Below are 20,792 nucleotides of genomic sequence, written 5' to 3'. Positions count from 1 at the left end.
TAACAACTGTTTGTCTGTCTGTCTGTGACCACGATTGTGGATGGATTCGGACGAAACTTGGTGGAGAGGTTGGGTATGTGACACAGATGAAATGATTCGATTTTGGTGAAGATCCGGATCTGGCTACTATAATTTTTAAATGATCCTTCACCATTGAGATGTGGGGCTCATATATATATATATATATACAGGGTTGCACAAAAGTAACCTGATTTATTTTGCCGATAACTTTTGTAAGATTAAATAAAAACACAAACTTTGAATGACAAACAATTCTTTAATCCATTAAGATTTTATTACATTGGACAGGAAAAATTACGTAATGTCAATGACGGCCTGCTTTGCATTCACAAATCTGAGCTCTTTTGACGGGTTTTTCCATCACCCTGGCCAAAACCTCTGGTGATAAATCATTGATTTATTGGACAATGTTGTTTTTAGCTGCAACAGAGTGGATGGATTATTTACATGCACACGTTCTTTGAGATAGCCCCACAAAAAGTCATCTGGGGGTGATAAGTCAGGATAACGCGTTGCAAAAACTCGCCGAAATTCTTTCTGAGTTGAAATTATTGAACAATTGTTTTTGAAATATTAGTTCAACTATTGCTGCACGTTGCTGAGGTGTATACCAGCTCATTATTAACTTCAAGTGTTTCACTTTATATGTGCAATAAAAGGAAAAATAATTAAAATGATATAACACAAAATACAGCTATTTCAAATCAGGTGATTACTTTTGTGCCACCCTGTATATAATATGTATACAGAATATACGTCAGAATTTTTTCACACTAGCCCCATGCAGAAATTTGCTTCCTGTTTATTAAATTGCTAGATGAGTTCATCTTCAATGCACTTTCACACACGTACATACACATACACATACATACACTCACCTCCGGGGTCTGCCCAGCAGGCATGTAAGACATCGGCCATTATAAAGCTCGCAGTGTTCATGTGAGAAATCTCTGAGGATATCCCGGAGACTCAATAGCTCAGTGTGCTGTCACCACGTAAGTGATGAGGTTCGTGGGTTCGAGTCCTGGGTTGAGTCAGTAATTCTTTCACCCTAGCCCACGCAGGAATTTACTTCCTGTTTACTATATATATATATATATATAAGTTCAAAACACACCTGGTCACAAGTGTGCTGCACTGACCGGGTCCTCAGTCGAGGTCCTCAGCATCATCCTGTTTCGGCCCCTCAACCTTGATACGGTCAGCTAAGGTGGGCCAGCAGGGGCACGTACACATCCACATGCAGCAACTGCATCTGGATGCGCACATACCCCCACCCCCAGCCAGTGCGAACAACAACAACAACAACAACAACACCTCCACATCCAGAATCCACAGCAACCAAACAAACATGGTGGAACACTCAATCACCCACCTTTATACCCTTCACCACTCACCAACAAAACACACCAGATCATTCATACACACTAGGGTGGTCCAAAAATGCAAAAAATCTCTTTTTTATCTGGATTTTGATGCTCCATTGGATTATTGTTAGAAATGGTCTAAATCATTCACCCAAAAAATATTTTGCATCTGAGTCATCTATAAACTCATACACACTCAACATATAAATTTGTCATTTTGGTCAATTTTAATGAAAATCGTCCATGTTGAGAGGCTTACAAAGACTTTAGAAATATTTTTTTCCTAAATAATGTCATTGATGGTACATACCCCTGTGAAGTCCTCATGGTCGAAACATGAGTCAGACATGTATGAACATGTTTCAAACATGTTTCAAGCATTGTCAAACATGTTTCGACCATGATGATTTCACACTCACAGGCGCAAGCGCATGCAAAAAGTCATGAACCACAAAATGGCTTCGTACAATAGTGCATGTACTTTTTCCACCTAGGTTGCTATTGGATTGTTCTCATTTAGCCAAATTTGGTGAAAAACGCCATGTTTCAATTGAAGTGTGTATGAGTTTCTAGATGGAATTGAGCGAAAATATTTGGTGGGTGAATGTCTTAGACCATTTCTAACAATAATCCAGTCGAGCATCAAAATCGGAGAGATCGATGTTTTTTGGACCACCCTAATACACACACATACACACCCAAACACACACATACATACAGAACACCAACCAAACAACCACCTACACTTACATCATACACCACTCAACACACAAAAACACACTCATGCAAAAATTAATTAATGCAAAAACACACCCTCACACACTCACTCATCTATCTATAATTCCAGTAATCTCTGTGTGTTTGTTTGTTTGTACGTTTGTACGTTTGTTTGTCTGTGACCGCTGTTTCTCGACAACCACGGGTCCGATATACTTGCAACTTGCCAGGTATATTGCTGGGGACCCGAGGATGTGCCTTTTCAAGGTTTTAAATTAATCGGACAAGTACTTACCGAGCTATGGCGATTTAGCCGTTCGCCGTTCGCTTTGGCGTTGCGAATGGACCAAACCATTGCATGTAAATAGAGGGGGGGGTTCTGTGGTCGTTGCGAATGGACCAAACCATTCATGTAAATAGAGGGGGGGGGGGGGGGGGTTCTGTGGTCGTTACTGCCACGTGGTTTCAAAGTTTTTTTTTTGTTGTTGTTGTTTGCACGCATGTTTTTTTGCACCCACGTACGGGCACGCCCTAGGATGTTTACACACACACACCCCTACACAAATTTTTTTTTTTTTTTTTTTTTGGCAAGGAACGGGCACCCACGTACGGTCACGTCCTAGCTTATATATAGTACGGGCATGCCCTAGTATACACAAAATAAGAAGTAATAATGGAAGTAAATATTAAGATATATATATATATATATATAGTATATATATATATATATATAGTATATATATATATATATTTATATATATATATATATATATATATATATATACATACATACATACATACATATATATATATATATATATATATATATATATATATATATATATATATATATATATATATATATATATATATATACATACATACATACATATATAGGAAGACATCTCAAAAAGTTCTGGACGAGTTATGCCAAAACTTGGTGGATGATTTGGTCATGTTAAAAGAACAAGCCGATTGCATTTTAGTTCAGGTCTGCATCCAGATCTGACCAATCAGTGGATCCAAAACGTAAACTGTTCAACCTAGCAGAGGTATGCTGTCTACCAAGTGCCATTCTAGTTTCTCATGTATCTGTTAAACAGCTTGAGAGTATATGAAGAGGGTCAAACTGCAATCTGCTGAGAACAATTGGTTAGTATTTTTCCAAAACCCTAATACATGTATGTGTATGTATGTGTAATATATATATATATATATATATATATATATATATATATATAATATATATATATATATATATATATATATATATATATATATATATATATATATATATATATATACGTATATATATATATATACATATAAATATATATATAATCGGGAGGTTAAATCAGACGCGGACGTAGCTTCAGGACGTCGATCTTTAATTTGACAAGCTTTCGACCAACAAAGGTCTTCTTCTTAGTCTACAAAAACACCAGGCATGTATATCAGTCAAGTATGTATAGTGATATGTGTGTAAGATGTGTGATATGTGTAGAAAATGCATACAAAAGGAAGAGCCATGCCAAAGCTCACTCACCGTCCTCAAGTTCAACGGAAGTGAATATATATATATACAGTATATATATATATATATATATATATATATATATATATATATATATATATATATATATATATATATATATATATATATATACTAGCAGAAGTACCCGGCATTGCCGGGCGGGGGAGGGGAAGGGGAGGGGAGGGGAACGGGGGGAGAGCGAGCCCCTTGGTAAAGCGAGCGATTTTTTTTTTCATAGCGTCATAGCGTCATATCGTTCATAGCGTCATAGCGTTCATAGCGTCATTTTTTTTTTTTTTTATTTTTTTTTTTTTTGTATACAAGATCGAGGCTCGTGAAAGAGCGAAAATTAATCACACAGAAAGACAAACAGACACATAAAACAAATAACATCGGGAGCGGTAGACAAGATGGGGAGAGAGGGGGAAGGACACAAACACAACATTTGAGAGCAGGGACCGAGAGACATGGAGACATCGAGAGATCTGTGGGAGGGAGAGGGCTTTGGGGGGGAGGCATGTGAAGGGGGGAGGCATGTGAAGGGGGGGGGGGGTGGGAGAGGTATAAACATATGGACACTGGCAGGATTTCCAGGAAATAAGTTGGAATTTCAAACAAGGTGGATCTGGGGTGAATTAGTGGGGGTAGAAAAGATCAAGGTTATGGATGGGGGAAGATAAGAGATGGTGGTGAACAGCTGTTTTAAAGACCTGGAGGGAGGAGAGGGATTGAAGGGAGTGTGGAGTTTGTTCCACAGGCGGGAGAAAAGAGGAATGAAAGAGTGAAGGTGAGCAGAGAGCCGAGATTTCGGCAGTTTAACCATCAGAGGGTTGCTGGCAGATCTTGTGCGACCTGTAGGAATATTTGGGGGACAGAGCACGGAGAGAGCTGGGGGAGCAAGGCCGGAGAGGAGTCGGTAGAAGACAGAAAGACCACCTACCTGCCTGCGGTGAGTGAGTGAAAAGCCCTCAGAGATAGCTTCATCGCGGGAGATTCCAATGATTTTGAAAGCTTTGGATTCAACAGCGTGAAGCCGAGCCAGGTGTGAGGCAGGAGCACCAGCCCATAGGGGAGAACAGTATTCCATTGAGCTGCGGATGAAAGCCTTGTATGTGGTGAGGAGCTCAGGTGTGCCGAGGAAGGACTTCGCACGACGGAGGATGCCCAGTCGGCGACTGGCTTTGGAGGCCAGCTTGGAAATGTGGTTTTCCCAAGAAAGATCATGGCAGATAGTGAGACCCAAAAGCTTGAGTGACAGAACTTCTTGGAGAGGATTGTTGAGAAAGTAGATGGGAGGGTTGTCCAGTCGATCTTTCCGGAGAGACATAGTAAGAGAGTGAGATTTGGCAGGATTGAAAGACATGTTCCACTTGTTTGACCAGTCTGTGATTTTGTCCAGGTCTTCAGAGAGTGAGGAGGCTGCAGACTGCCTATCTGAGGGAAGAGGAATGGAGCGGCAGAGAGTGGAGTCATCAGCAAAGAGATAGAGAGGATTTTCCAGAGAGTCAGAGAGATCATTGATAAAGACCAGAAAAAGCACAGGGCCCAGCACACTTCCTTGGGGAACTCCAGCCTGAACAGGAAGGGGAGATGAGAGAAATCCGTTCAGGGCCACACGTTGACTACGACCAGAGAGGAAGTCCGCAAGCCATGCATGGAGATTTCCATGGATACCATAGGAGGAGAGTTTGGTGAGCAGAGCTGGGTGCCAGACCGTATCAAAGGCCCTTGATATGTCAAGGGAGACAGCTCTGATTTCCTGTTTGGCATTCAGGACCTCCATCCATTGTTGAGACAGCAGAAGCAGCATGTCCAGAGTAGAGTGACCTGGTCTGAATCCAAATTGATGATCAGAGATCAAGCCATTGGAGAAGAGGAAAGATTTCATATCCGAAGCAATGATGGATTCCATGACTTTGCTGATAATTGGGAGCAGGCTGATTGGTCTGTAGTTGCAAGGATCTGTTTTTGCACCTTTTTTGTGTAAAGCGGTAATGTTAGCTGATTTCCAGGATGCTGGCAGATGACCTTGAGCAAAAGATAGGGTGAAAAGAACAGAGAGAGGGTGAGATAGAGCGGCAGAGCAGGATTTTAGGACCCGTGGGCTGATGCCGTCTGGTCCAGTTGCAGAATCAGAGTCGAGGTTTGACAAAAAACTCCTCCACCTTGTCAGGAGAGAAGGACACAGAGTCCAGGAGCATTTGGGTTCGACTGGGAAAGGTGGGAACAGAGAGAGATGGGTTTGGGACTAAGGATTTCGAGGCGAACACAGAGTTGAGGCATTCGGCTTTGTCACGTGCGATGTCAACTGTGTGGCCATTTGAGGTAAGGGAGGGGATGGAGGGGGAACAAACACCAGAAACGGATTTGACCAGACGCCACCAGGATTTGGAGGAAGGAGACAGGTTTGAGAGTTAATTCTTGAGTGAGGAGAGATAGTGCTTCCTGGCACTCCTGAGGGTAGACACACACTTGTTCCGAGCTTGGTGGAAGGAACTGAGATTTCCTTCAGTTGGATTAGCCTTCCAAGAGGCAAAGGCAAGTTGTTTGCGTCATAGCGTTTCATAGCGTCATAGCGATTTTTTTTTTCATAGCGTCATAGCGTTCATAGCGTCATATCGTTCATAGCGTCATAGCGATTTTTTTTTTCATAGCGTCATAGCGTTCATAGCGTTTCATATCGTTCATAGCGTTCATAGCGTCATAGCGATTTTTTTTTTCATAGCGTCATAGCGTTCATAGCGTCATAGCGTCATCACGTGATCGCTCTGAGCGAATCAGCGCCCACCTGCTCTGATTCCGTTGATTCCGTGCGCTGAAATGCACTGAGGTAAATATGAAGAGAAAATATGGATCATCAAATATTTTGAGTTCGGCCATGTTCGTCCCAGGCTCAATGGGCATGTCTATGCCAAATATCAAGCACGTAAGCCTCTCCGTTTAGGAGTCTATCGGTAACATTACACACACACACACACACACACACACACACACACACACACACACACACACACACACACACACACACACACACACACACAAACTGTGTTTTATTTATATATATATATATATATATATATATATATATATATATTTATATATATATATATATATATATACAGACTTGGCATTTAATATGGAATATTTTTTTTTCTTGACTTGGGTTTCCTTTCTGTACTCAGAATATCAATCTGGTGAGTTTCTTTTACGCTTCGGTGATTTCTTTGTTAAAAGAACCATGTCACTGATTGTCTGTCACAGCAAGAAGTCAATAACAGGATTATATCACAGGTGGCGTGACAAAATGTACGGACAGGTACATTTGACGATTGGCTTCACAATCGGGTATATAAGGGTTGTTGCATTCTGTATTAGTGGAAAACAACTGCTGCACGTCTACAAAAGTTATTGCCGCTTCCTCTGGAGATGGTCCATCAACTCGACAATGCTGTTTGTCATGGAGTGGTGGCTTTACGAAATTCCGGCATGAAACAGTGTGCTATTGCTCGGCAGTATGGCATCACTCAAGGCCAGGTGTCAAAGATCCCGAAACGAAATGCTCAGAGGGGTGTCCCTCCTCCAATATCGAGGCCAGGACGTCCCCGCAGAACCGCAAGGAGGGATGATCGCCAGCTACACCGGTTAGTCCGCAATGGCCCTACCAAGTCAGCTAATCGGCTTAAGGCTGAGTAGCAGCAACTGACAAATGTGCCTGTATCCAGAAGGCGAGTCAACCAACGACTGGTTCAAGCAGGCCATCGTGCCAGGCGTCCCCTGAGAAAGCCACGCCTGACAAGACAACACCGCCAGCGCCAATTGCAGTGGGCCAGAGAGCACTGTCAATGGCAGCCAGGACACTGGAATCACGTGATCTTCAGTGACAAGTCTTGATTTCTGGTCTATCGTCAAGATGGCCATGTCTGAGTGCGCAGACAAGTGCCTGAAGCCGACAACGAAGATTGTATAGTGCCAAGAGTCCAGGCTGGAGGTGGTGGGGTGACCGTTTGTTCTGCTTTTCATGCAGGGGGCAAAACTGACCTGGTTGTTCTGAATGGAAACCTGAACCAGTTCAAGTACTAGGGCCATTCTGGAAGAAACATTGCTTCCATTTGCTCGTGTAGCCTTTCGAGGAAACTTTGTCTTCCAAGATGACAATGCACGGCCTCATCCTGCTCGCATGATCCAACACTTTCTTGCTGACCGTGGTGTAGAGCATATGGAGTGGCCTGCCATGTCCCCGGATATGAATCCGATAGAGAACTTGTGGGCAGAATTAACGCGGCAAATCGACCACTGGGACCAGCAGCCTACCTCTGTGCGTGAATTGCAGCAGGCTATTGTCGCTGCATGGCAAGCGATTCCTATCCAAACCTTGGCAAATCTCGTGAACAGCATGCCTCAACGTGTACGTGGTCTCCTGAATGCTCGTGGGGGTTACACGACGTACTGAACTGTAATTTTACTGTCCGTAATCCCAGTTGTAATTTAACTTTTGTTTTTGTTAAAAAAAAATTTGGCTAATGTGCAAAATAAAGAAATACTTCTGGAAAACGTACAGAAGTTTAACACAGTACTGTCTGTGAATTGAGTTCAATATCAGTTTGCATCACTTTCAAGGATCAATTTATTTGCTTCGAAATGTCAAATGTGGTTTTTGTTTCTTTTAAAGGTCACATTAACAAAATCTAGAATAATTTCAACATAATTCCAATGAACTTTTGGTTCTGTCCAAAAGACAGAACCAAAACCCCCACAAAAGTAAGTTCACCCCCACAAAATATATATTGTTGCGGATTTACTCGTCGGCCTTTCCCCTTGCCAAGGGGGGGTTAGTCCCCTTGTCTTTGAGTAGCCGACAGGATCCGGGGCTATGACGTCACTTCCGGTCAGCGTTGGGTAGGGTCGTAGGACTAATCACGAATACCTAAGTACCAACGCCGCCCAGGAAGCAAGGAAATAAACCCCGCCCGAATCACGGTTGTAGGTGGAAACGCCGAGCGATAGCGAACCATGATCCGAGCCGTTAACAAGGACTAAACCCGATCTGAGCGGTTCCGAATCGTGCCACGCTTACCCAATGGAGGAAAACACTGATATGGTCGAATCAGGAAAGACAGGAAGAACAGATTGGTTTATTTACAATTTGTACAGGAAGGAGAAGAAGAACACACAGTGCAGCTTAATACAGTCTTAACTTATCCCAGGACACGGGCCCGTTTCACACTCAGACACTCACACGGGGATTGCAGATGGTCAGATTGATGGTCCAGGGATGATGGCGTCCAGGCAGTTCGCTCCGGTCCCCGACTCGTACCGCGAAGAGATGGTCAAGGCGGCAGAAGCTCCCCGCGAGTCATTGACGCAGATCGGACAATTACGGGGTTAAATGCGGGGCGAAAGGTAGGGCTGGCTGTGTGGTTACTTGCGACCATGGTCGCATACGTAATAAATGAACCGGGCTTTATATGCGCTCCCAATATAGTTCACTGGCAAAGCGCCACTCCCGCAGGAGTCCTCACGCAGAGCACAAATCGGCCAAGTCCTTTTACAGTGCGCGTATCCTCTGCAGGTTCTCTTCACGAAGCGCAATTCTTTGCAGTCCTCTCACAAAGCCCCTCGCTCATCAGTCCTCCAGGTCAGTCCTTTCATACGAGCGCTGTTGCGTCAGTCCTCTCACAAAGCCCTCTCCCAACGAGTCCTTTATCATGCGCAAGCCCAAGCATGCGAGTCCTTATACATGCGCGAATCGTGCCAGTCCTCCTTCATGCGCGCTCTCCCAACAAGTCTTTTCGCACGAGTCCTGTGGAAGGGCTTTGTGCGTGCACTTATATAGCCTTTTCAGCGAACCTTCCAGCACTTGCTAGATGCGCCCTTACCCCGCCCTCTTAAGCCATGCCCACCGAGCCCTGGTTGGTGGTTGCCCTTACCATCACCGCCTTCTGACGTGCTGCTTGATGCGGCCACACCTCGTCCTCGTGCTCCTCCCCCTTTCCAGGCCTACCTCGTGGCATTTGACTGGCTTCGAGCGAAAACCCAAGGGCAGTGAACGCTGCTGGCAAACGAGGTGGATTAGCCGAATCAGGGCGCGGGATGGATGCTGCCCAACGAGGTAGATTGGAGGGTGGCCGCAAAATGAACCGGACCTAAGCTTATTATTTCTTTACACAACGCAGATGTCACTCGGGAAATGGCCTACTCTTACACATACTATGACATAACTAATGTTCTAAGGGGCCTACGTGTTGCTTGTGGACTAACTATGGGGGCAAACCTTTAACCTTTAATGATGTTATATTTACACTCTCAGAACCGTAACAATATATTGTTGCGAATATGGAATTTGGCCTCCATATCCGCTTGTAAATATTCCCCTATTTCCCCAATACTCCCCAACTATCCCCAATCCCCCATTCCCTAGTCCCATTGTCTGTAAACAACACTCTGTAGAACCGACCTTCCCCTTTTTCCCCCATTAAATGTCGTGCCCAGGTCCACCGCATCTCACGTAGACAACTTTCGGACATCTTGCTAGTTATTCTTAGTCTATGTCAGTTAAGGACTCGTTTCCATTAATTCTGACTCTTCGTTGCACCAGAATGTGATTATATGGCACCAGTAGTGAGTTTAGGACCTTCCCTTACCTCCTCCCATCTTCTTCCCCAAACAACAACAACTACAACTACAACTACAACAACAATTACAACAACAACTACAACAACGGCGCTGCGCGGAGGAGTGTGCGTCCTCACACCGGCTCGGTTAGCCGCCATTGACGATGCGCTCCGACGGGGTTACCACGAAGGGGCTCCTTGTCAGCCCCTCGTCAAGGGCGGAGCCGGTAACCCCCCCCCCCCCCCCCAGCACGCACCCAATGAGAAGCAACGTGCCGATTCCATCTGGGGCGGAGCTAACGAGCCGAGGGCGTGTCACTCCCCGCCGGATATACGCGGCGACTGACCGGATGTGACGTCAGATGCGCCCCGAGCTTGAGAAGACAAGAGAGCCACCTCCGAGCGCTGAGAGACCTCCTGCATCTTTTGGGCCGCGCTATCCTGTCCCTGAGCACAAGGTGCACCTTGTGCTGGCCATCGAATACCCGCTTTCCTTGCCATCAATCCCCGTGTGAGTCAGTTTTTGTCCTGTTTATCTGTCGTCTGTCGGGGCTATTATAAGACCGTAATTAAGTGCCTATCTTACTATGCTGTACCTCTCATCCCTGTAATCTGACCTTCCGCCCTAATATAATCTCCTCCGGAGGTCTTGAGAACCGTATCCCTGGTGTCGTGTCATTTTAATCCAGCAGTTGTGTCCTTTTCCTTCATTGATTTAGCATAGCGCGATTTGGTCAACGTCGGGTGGAATCGGGTGAGTTGGGGAAGAATCGGGGCAACTGTTAGGTCGCGGCAATACCACCGCTCGGTAAATAACATCTAAGCCGCGTCTGTAACAATATATATATATATATATGTATATATATATATATATATATATATATATATATATATATATGTATATATATATATATATATATATGCCAACGCAGGTGGAAAAGAAGGGAGGGGGATCACGGTTTGATTACACCTGTAAGGAGGTGTATTGAGCATTTAATGTCTGGCTAAGTCAGGTTTATGCATGTTCAAAGACTTGTGTAGATTCGTGCTGATTCAGTGTAAAGACAAAGCTGAAAGTTTTAACATAAAATTGATGTTGTCCTGCTGAGTCCCCCCTCCTTTTTGTGCTTATAGACCCTCCTTCACCCATCCGTCCAATTCCATCACAAGTGACTGTTAGTCAGTGCATTGGTTCAGTGTGATGTTATTGCTGGCATACTTGTGATTTGATGTGGAACTAAATGTTCATTATACACGACTCTCATGTGTGTTGAGGCGAGATGTTTATCCTACGAGTCGAGCGCAGAAATATGTACGTCGAAGTCAGCATAAAAGCACGTTTTAAGTGCGGATCTTAAAACAAGGGATGGAAAATTGGAACAAAGTACATCTGATGTTGTGAAATGAAAACAGTGTATCAGAAATGACAAAATGAGAATGTGTTTGACAAACTCAGCATGTATATGGACGTAGTAACGAGACTCACGATTACTGTTCCGTCCTTCCATACCTTTGAATTTTTGAGTCTAAAAGCACTTAACATCTCAATCCTGTTTATTATATTTGTGAATGCTTTAATGCTCTGTGAGAAGTCTGATCACTGAATCAATCATTTTATAGAAAAAAAACAACAACCTATTTATTTATGACTCACTCGTGAAGTCTTTGATAACAAAATGCATGTTTTTTGTTTCATGTCCATTTGCTTGATTTAAAAAAAAAATTCCATCAACAAATAGACTACCTGTAAATCCAACATCAACATCAACATCAACATCAACAACAACCAACATCAACAAAACAAAGAGGACAAAAAAAACAACTACCTGTAAATTGCAGGAATGAAGAACAGAAACAAAAGAATGCAAAAACAACGAGAAGACGTCATGCAGAGCACAATACTTGCAAAATTCACCCCTCCCCCCCAAAAAGGTGGCCATGGATACATCAAATTGTCCATTTCATTAATATTAAAATTGATCTAAATCAAAGCTTGGGTCAATCGGATTAAAATTGATCACTTTTCAGAGGAAAATTGATGTTATTAAATGTTTGACCTTTAGTTGACCTTTGACCTTTTGACCTTAAGCATAGTCGGTTTCCCAATTCAGTGAGGGACTATGCAATTGCTGTTTAATTTTCAAGTCAGTCGGATGAAAATTGACGATTTTTCAGATGTAAATTGATGATTTTAGAAGTTTGACCTTGAGTTAACCTTTCACCTTTTGACCTTAAACATAGTTGGTTTCCCAATTCAGTGAGGCATTGTGCAAATGCTATTTAATTTTCAAGTCAGTCGGATGAAAAATGGCAATTTTAGAAATTTGACCGCAAGACGACCTTTCACCTCAAAGTCAATAGGCTTCTTCCTTATGACCAATTTTACCATCTGGTGAAGGTTTGTGAATATCGGATTAAAATTGTGACCTGTAGGCGATTGACAAACAAACAGACAAACAGACAAACAGACAGGATAACAAACGCAACCGACCAATATACAGTACTTGAAAAATCTTCGATTTTGCAAGTAATAAATAAACAAGACAGGTAAAATAAACACTCAGGTGTTTATTAAAGACCATAACGGAATTATCGAAGGAAGTTTCTAGGAAATGCATTCATGGTGTGAGGAACGAAAGAAATAAAGAAAAAGAAAAATCAGGAATGGAAGAAAGTAGACAAGACAGAAAGAAATGCTAACATTATTTATACTAGGGCATGCCCGTACTATATATAAGCTAGGACGTGCCCGTACGTGGGTGCCCGTTCCTTGCCAAAAAAAAAAAAAAAAAAAAATTTGTGTAGGGGTGTGTGTGTGTAAACATCCTAGGGCGTGCCCGTACGTGGGTGCAAAAAAACATGCGTGCAAACAACAACAACAAAAAAAAACTTTGAAACCACGTGGCAGTAACGACCACAGAACCCCCCCCCCCCCCCTCTATTTACATGAATGGTTTGGTCCATTCGCAACGACCACAGAACCCCCCCCCTCTATTTACATGAAATGGTTTGGTCCAAAGCGAACGGCTTGCGGTGTTTGGTAAAGAAATCGCCATAGCTCGGTAACTACTTGTCCGATTAATTTCAAACCTTGAAAAGGCACATCCTCGGGTCCCCAGCAATATACCTGGCAAGTTTCAAGTATATCGGACCGGTAGTTGTCGAGAAACAGCGGTCACAGACAAACATACACACATACACACATACAAACACACATACACACATACACACAGAGATTAATGGAATTATAGATAGATTGCAATATGCAGTTTACATATTACATATGCAAAATGATGGAATTTGTTATTTAGACACCTAATCATTCTACTCCACTCCTTACCTTTCTCAGTTTAGTCACCCACCCCCTCCTGCCCCCACTACTACCCAGTTTATCTCCATTTATCTATCTATAATTCCAGTAATCTCTGTGTGTATGTGTGTATGTGTGTTTGTATGTGTGTATGTGTGTATGTGTGTATGTTTGTCTGTGACCGCTGTTTCTCGACAACTACCGGTCCGATATACTTTAAACTTGCCAGGTATATTGCTGGGGACCCGAGGATGTGCCTTTTCAAGGTTTGAAATTAATCGGACAAGTAGTTACCGAGCTATGGCGATTTCTTTACCAAACACTGCAAGCCGTTCGCTTTGGACCAAACCATTGCATGTAAATAGAGGGGGGGGGGGGGGTTCTGTGGTCGTTGCGAATGGACCAAACCATTCATGTAAATAGAGGGGGGGGGGTTCTGTGGTCGTTACTGCCACGTGGTTTCAAAGTTTTTTTTTGTTGTTGTTGTTTGCACGCATGTTTTTTTGCACCCACGTACGGGCACGCCCTAGGATGTTTACACACACACACCCCTACACAATTTTTTTTTTTTTTTTTTTTTGGCAAGGAACGGGCACCCACGTACGGGCACGTCCTAGCTTATATATAGTACGGGCATGCCCTAGTAAATACAATATGGAGATGGTTTCTCGGTTTTATTAATACGAGTTCCCTTTATTTATTTTCTATTTTGTTGGATACAAGATCGAGGCTCGTGTAAGAGCTAACATCAATCACAAAAAAAAAGGCATGGGGGTGTCGGTAACAAATATTCGCAAAAAAGGTGTTACAAAGAAATGGCTGACAGAATGGCCTACAGGTCCGCACACTCGCCTCTGAGCTGTCTAGCCTGGGTTCGAATCCTGACCCAGCTATAATCTGAAAGTTTGGTGTTTCACAGGCAGAGTGATTCACATGACACCCAGACACATGGATGCTAACCGGGAGTCCCATCTGCCAGCATGATCAGCTATAGACTTCCAGTCCTTAACCAACTGCCAGTTAAAGATCCCATGGTGTCCTTTGCAAAGAGTAGGCGAGTATCGCCGGCACCATGGCCAAATTCCAAATTCCTGCCCTAACTAGGCGAATGTCAGGCCTGGCCAGGCCGGTTCATGAAAGACTTGGGCCAAGCTTCCCCCTGCCGACCCCACAAGGTGGGATAATAGTGGTGGTTAAAGAGCAACAAATTTCCTTGCAAAGAAACTTCAATGATGGAAGGGGCCATTCTGCGCTATGATTGCTGACCTATGGTTGTTTGTCCGTGCTACATCCTTTTCAAAAGCTGAGCAGATCTAGCAACCCCATTTTTAAAGAGGCAGAGGCAGCTAACTCCATTTTTAAAGAGGCAGAGGCAGCCCACCCCATTTTTAAAGAGGCAGAGGCAGCTAACTCCATTTTTAAAGAGGCAGAGGCAGCTAACTCCATTTTTAAAGAGGCAGAGGCAGCCTACCCAATTTTTAAAGTATTCGTTGTGACTTGGACGGGGTTTGGACCATCGACCTCCAAGACTCAGAGCGGACGCTCCACCGAGTCTGGTTCTTTGACAAATCCCTCTGTAGCTCGGTACCCTAGTCGTCCTGGGATTCTGTGCAAGCTAACCTCCCATCGTTTATTAATAAAACCAGGGTTCATCAATTTTAAATACCCACACAGCCGCAAGATTTCCAAAGTCTCTCGGCAGCGGATATAGCAAGACCGGAGAGATTTTTTGGTTCATCGAAGGGTTACGACATCTCATCATGCGTCCCGATTTGTGAGCATCATCAATATGTGCCCTGAGATGACCAGCCCGTGTTATTCAAATTCATTAACAATTGCACACAAACAACCACTCAATATTCATTCGGGTTGATTTCCCATTGAAGAAAATCTTGTAACAGCAGACAGCTCACCCGTTTGATGCCATTTTGGATGTCATTTTGGGTTTCAGAGTTCATTCTAAAAGCAAGAATTAATTTATTCTTCAAAAAGTACAAGTGGAATTTTTTTTCTTCTTCCAACACCGTACTAAAGGTTATAGTCATTGAAACTTAATTATCATTTCTACTTGTGAGAGCAAAGAGCAATGCCCCTTTCACGTCCCTCTCCTCGCGCACTGAATATACAGAATAATGATAATACGCCATGAAGACTTATACATATCGAGGGATCATTTGGCCCATCATTTCACTATCTACTCGATTTACTGAATTTTATAATTTTATCTGCATTTATTTAATTTAATCTACGTATCAAATGTTTTCGCAAGGTTTACTTGTGATGAGAGAGCCGGTGAGTGCAGAACTACATCAATGTCCTTTTTACATCAATGACATTGTCAGGAGGGTTTCTTGGCCTAACAATTAGCCATTCACCTATTTTTAGCTGAACGTATCTCCCAGATGGTCTCCAAGGCAGTCTCTGCCTCGGTATTCCTGGCAGAACCGTGTCCTTTCTCAGTGATCTTTGGATCATGACAGAATACAAAGCCTTCATCAGAAGTGTAATTGAGTGTTGCTCTCAACTCTGGGCTGATGCAGCGGCTTCACTTGGATCTAAGTACCTCTGAATCGTTGAAATCCCTTGGCCGTGTCATGGGTCTGCTTCTTCCTCACTAAAGACACCTTGAAGACCTCGCTTCTCCTCCGTTCGCCTAGCCATTCAGTGCAGTAAGTGTTCTTCCAAAAATCCAAACATTATTGCGCAAGCTTCATACCAACCTCCATTCCGTCATCTTCCTATCCTCTTATCCATGAACCTCCATCCTGAATCGCTCCTCGAGTGCACATCCCTCCAGTTCTTCAATTCCACAGCCCATCATGCCCTCATCCCCTATTTCTGAGCTTTCCTACACTATTTCACTTATTATGAAGCCTCTGTGTCTCTGTCAGTCGGTTGAAGTTCCTCCCTCTGTTGTTCGGCTTTTCTCTGAGCGTTGCCTACTTTAAATGAAAAACCAACACAGTACATGGGATTGGAACTTAGGATGCCAGCATCATATGGCAAGTACTCATAGAAGAACACCAAAAAGGCCAAACCCTTTAATCTACTGGCAGATGTTCAATGGCAATGATTATGAATACTTTCACAGAAGACATCATTGGATTCTGGGGTCTTTTTTACAGTCACATGATCAGCTTTACATCAGCTTCACAACCCTCCCAGAAGCACGGTGTTCTCTACATTGCAGCACCCTCCACAGGCTCTCCAGCAGATGGTGTACAACTTTCATGGGAATGAACCCATGACTACACGACTCAAATACGAGTGATTCAAAAATAAAAGTGGAGCGAAGCAAACGTGACAAAGACTGCGATTTGGAAACAAAATCCACGAGGAGATTAGATGAAAGTAAGATCTAGATAGAATACACGACAACATAACTCACAATCAAATAATTATATTGACGTATGTTATAAATGTTAGGGGGGGGGGGGGGGAAAGGATGTTCACTCACAGTGATGGGTGTCATACCTTGTACATCCTGCAAACGGGGTTGTGGGCATTGGTGCCACACACGAAAAGTGCATCGTCACGCATTTTCAGAAGGATCTTGATGAAGTTGAAGCAATCGTCCTGCCCGGAGAAAGACGAGGATGTCGTGCGGGTTGTGCGAGGTGAAGTGTGTGTGGATTTAGAGTTGAGAAGTGTGGTGCAATGAATTTCAACAAGATGAAGGTTGGGTTGGAGTAGAGGCAATCTGCCTATTATGTTGACCTCTGTCTGCCCCCATTCTCCCTCTGTTTAATTAATCTGTAAATAAAGAGTGATTTATCATGGTGGAACTGGAGTGGCAAATTGCTTACCTTTTTCCGACCTTGCCTCATGCACGTCGCTACCTTTTTGTCAGACACTCCCCAGAAGAGCCTCTGAGATGACAGGGTCAAGAGGCATTGCAAAGTTACATGACGTGGCATTTGCTAACATTTCTGTAAAATAAAAATAAACATGCTTGTACATTGGTTGTACCTTTTATATTGGTTGTACCTGACAAAAACATTGTCAGGTTCTCGGGTGGTCTGAAGGTTAATCTCGTAAACCAAGTACTATGACAACTGCATGCACCCTTCTCTCAAACTACAAAGGCTAATTTCTAGTAAAGCACTGCCAGGCCTTCAAAATGCCAACTGCTTGGCCTGCCAAATTCCAGCTCACAGAGGCTGAACATCTTTGTCTGCCTTGTGAAAAGATGAGAGTGATTTGGACATTGAGAGTTTGCAGCGACCGCGATAATTTATGCTTAGTAAACGGATGGATGAACTAGACCATTGCCAGCCCTGCCACCATTTGTCCCATCGAGTACAATTGGCCACAGGACTCACTCTTCCATTGGGTGCTCGCACCAGGGAGCTACTCATCGTCAAAGCCAAAATGCGCTCTTCCCTGGTTTCCTGCTTTCCGAATGGTCAACAAACAGATAATATGACTCGAAGCTGCCAGGGCCAAGATGCTCACCTTTTCAAATGGAATCTCTGTTGACATCGAAAGACGCAGGTCCACCGCATAAACCGAGTCTCTGCCAGAAATGCATCAAGATGAAAAACATATGAGATACACTCGCCATTAATTCCCGTTCGTTATTTTACACCTTAACAGTTCTTTTCAAGCCAAGTTTAGTGCTAGTCATAACTATAAAAGTCTGGTTGAATGAACACATTTCAAATGCCTATAATGACTTCCCTGTCTAGTCAGGCGATACCAACTCTCTGGCAAAGTTACTACTCTCTCTGCTCCTCAGTGACAGCCTTTGCACCTGTTATTCTCCTTTCACCCCTTCACAGTAATTATACTATAAAGAGGGAGATTCAATGGAGGACCTCATAAGGAGAAGGGCGAGTTTTGCTGAAACCCCTAACATATGGATGAGATGGTTTTGAATTGCTTAACAATTACTTGTACCACACCTGGGTCTCTAAAGACAATCTAAAAGGCTCAATATCTATTCTTTATCCTCCAATTGAGGACATTTTGCATCAGCTGGTCAGTTTAGTCTTCTTATTTGGTTTTCCCTCGATTTGAGGATGATGATCTTCCATAGTTATTCTATCTATGGGTCCGTGGATGACCGATGAGGCCTATCCGGGATGGGCAGACTCTCACAATTTGGGAACGTGTCTCCGAGCGGTAAGGGAGGCCCTCGGCTGTTGTATCTGTTCATGATGTGCTGTTTCTGCCGCACCTGTTTTTTCACCTCGTGTACCTCTTTTTCCACCTCTTCCACCATCTGAGGCAGTCTTGGACATTAGTTTCCTACAAATTAGTGTCGATGTAACATTATTTTCATGTTGACCTTGAGGACATCCTTAAAGTGTTTGATCTGCCCTCCTCTTTATCATTCACCTTGACTGAAGTCAGTTCAATATAGTAAGGTCGACTACAAAAAAGATATTTTAGAAGCAAGACGTCTGTCTTGGTATATGAAAGCTGAAAGACCAGTTTATTAACAACATTGATGAGAATGGCAATTATATTCACACTTAAAGCAGCTCTGAAAGCTCATTGAGCAGATGCCATTTTCCCTACCTTTGGCAACCTCTGTTGGCTTGTTGGTGAGGACACAGGACTGGAAGGTATCCTACAGGTTCAGGTCCAGCTGAAAACACTTGTATTATAGATTTTGATTCCATCTTTCAGGAAGTTGAGTTCGATTCAGGAAAACTGTTACATCTCTGTTGGATTGGAAAAACACAGGTGGTGATACTCTGCAGGCCCCACCTGGTTTTGTCTACACGCGACGCCAGTCTTCCCTTCCCTTGTTACAGGGGCTCATTCTGAAAGACTATTGGTCTGACTCTTCTTCTGTACTTACAACATCTAAAACCTAAACCACCATAAGAATTGTCCATTACCATGATAACCGAAGGGAATATATGAGCTCACCAGGTCAATCTTTGTGCCAAGCTCTCCAGTTGAGCGGACTTCCCGGTGTACTTCCCACAGAATGCCATTGCTTGAGCCGGACTTTCTCAAACGGCCAAGTCGACATGACGGATGATACAAAAACGCTGCCTTAGAAACCTGCATTGGTTGACATCCTGCTCGTGGTTTTGGTCGAATGGAAATACCTTGGTAACAGGAGTAACCTCGCTAGCTTAGCTGCATACTGCATCTCATGGTTGCCTTATTTGTCAGTTTCATCAATATCCGTTATCACACGTTATTAGGTATGAGTATACTATTTTCAAGAATATCTATTGTATATTATGTACAGTCCTTGTAACAAAATGTTTAATGAGGCTTTAAAAAAATTTTTCCTCCAATGACTCGCAGGCAATTTGCATTTAATTACTATTTTCATGATAGGTAAATCAATTTTGCAGCATTTCCTCTATTCATCTCCATCCGTGCATCGGTGCGTCAAATTCAATGGGGTATATAATAAAAATAGAGTGATAAATAAAATGCTAATTTGCTTTAGCATTTTTTTGAAATAATACACAGGCTGGTATTAGTATCTGTTCAGTGGGCTTGGAAAAGCTTACATCCAATAATGCAGAAAGAGGAAGAAGGAGAGAATACACCATTCGCTTTCTGGGAGGGAGTGTGAAAGATGGGCCCCAATTGGACTAATTTGAAGGAAAGACCAAAAAGGACATGCTGCTGCTTCTCTCTCAGCAATGGTTGTGGAGGCGCTAAATGTCAAACAAGTGGTCAGGATCATATCCCTGCAGATATCAAAGGCTTTCGACACAGTCTGACATCCTCCTTGCTTAACAAGCTCGCCACCTGCACCATACGTGGCTTCCTTCGCTCATATGCTCAGCACGTTGCCATCAATGGAATCCTTTCCTCTCCTCTCGCAGGGAAGGCTTGAGTGCTCCGAGGGATAACATTGGACCCAAACTGGTTCGTCATTCATAAACGGCCCCTGTGATGCTCTGGAAACGTTCTCTTCCGTTTAGTAAATGACTCCATGTTATATGCTCCACATCCACAATACACCACCATCAAATTGACATGCAGGCAGCAGCAGCTGCATCAATGTCTGCTTATCTGGAAAATGATTGCATGCTCACTGACAAATGGAACATGCTTTTCAATCATAGCAATTTCTAGCAACCCCACCCTGTCACTCCGGCTTCATCAAAGGAACGAACGATGGAACAACATCAAAGGAACAACATCAAAGGAACTCATTTTTTAAGGTTCATTCATTCCCTTCCTTGTTAAGTCCGCCTGTCGCCCTACTGTCAGTATATTGTCGTTTTACCCTCGATCACTCACTTTTCCAT

The 20,792-nt window shown here is 43.3% G+C and overlaps 1 protein-coding gene across 1 annotated transcript in view; it reads right to left on the bottom strand.

Moving 5' to 3' along the window:
• Positions 1-20,792, bottom strand: part of LOC137429821 (semaphorin-6A-like) — a 328,190-nt gene that overhangs the window by 185,780 nt on the left and 121,618 nt on the right. The window contains exons 5-7 of the mRNA XM_068120099.2: positions 18,016-18,076; positions 17,367-17,429; positions 17,035-17,136 (exon numbers count right to left, since the gene is read on the bottom strand). Coding sequence (XP_067976200.2) covers positions 17,035-17,136; positions 17,367-17,429; positions 18,016-18,076 — 226 coding nt within the window. The remainder of the gene's footprint in view (positions 1-17,034; positions 17,137-17,366; positions 17,430-18,015; positions 18,077-20,792) is intronic.

The sequence above is a fragment of the Myxine glutinosa genome, chromosome 6, assembly GCF_964187855.1.
Source record: "Myxine glutinosa chromosome 6, kmMyxGlut1.1, whole genome shotgun sequence".
Classification (NCBI taxonomy): domain Eukaryota; kingdom Metazoa; phylum Chordata; class Myxini; order Myxiniformes; family Myxinidae; genus Myxine; species Myxine glutinosa.
The sequence above is the reverse complement of the archived record's forward strand: the minus strand, read 5'-3'. Positions and strand labels throughout refer to the sequence as shown.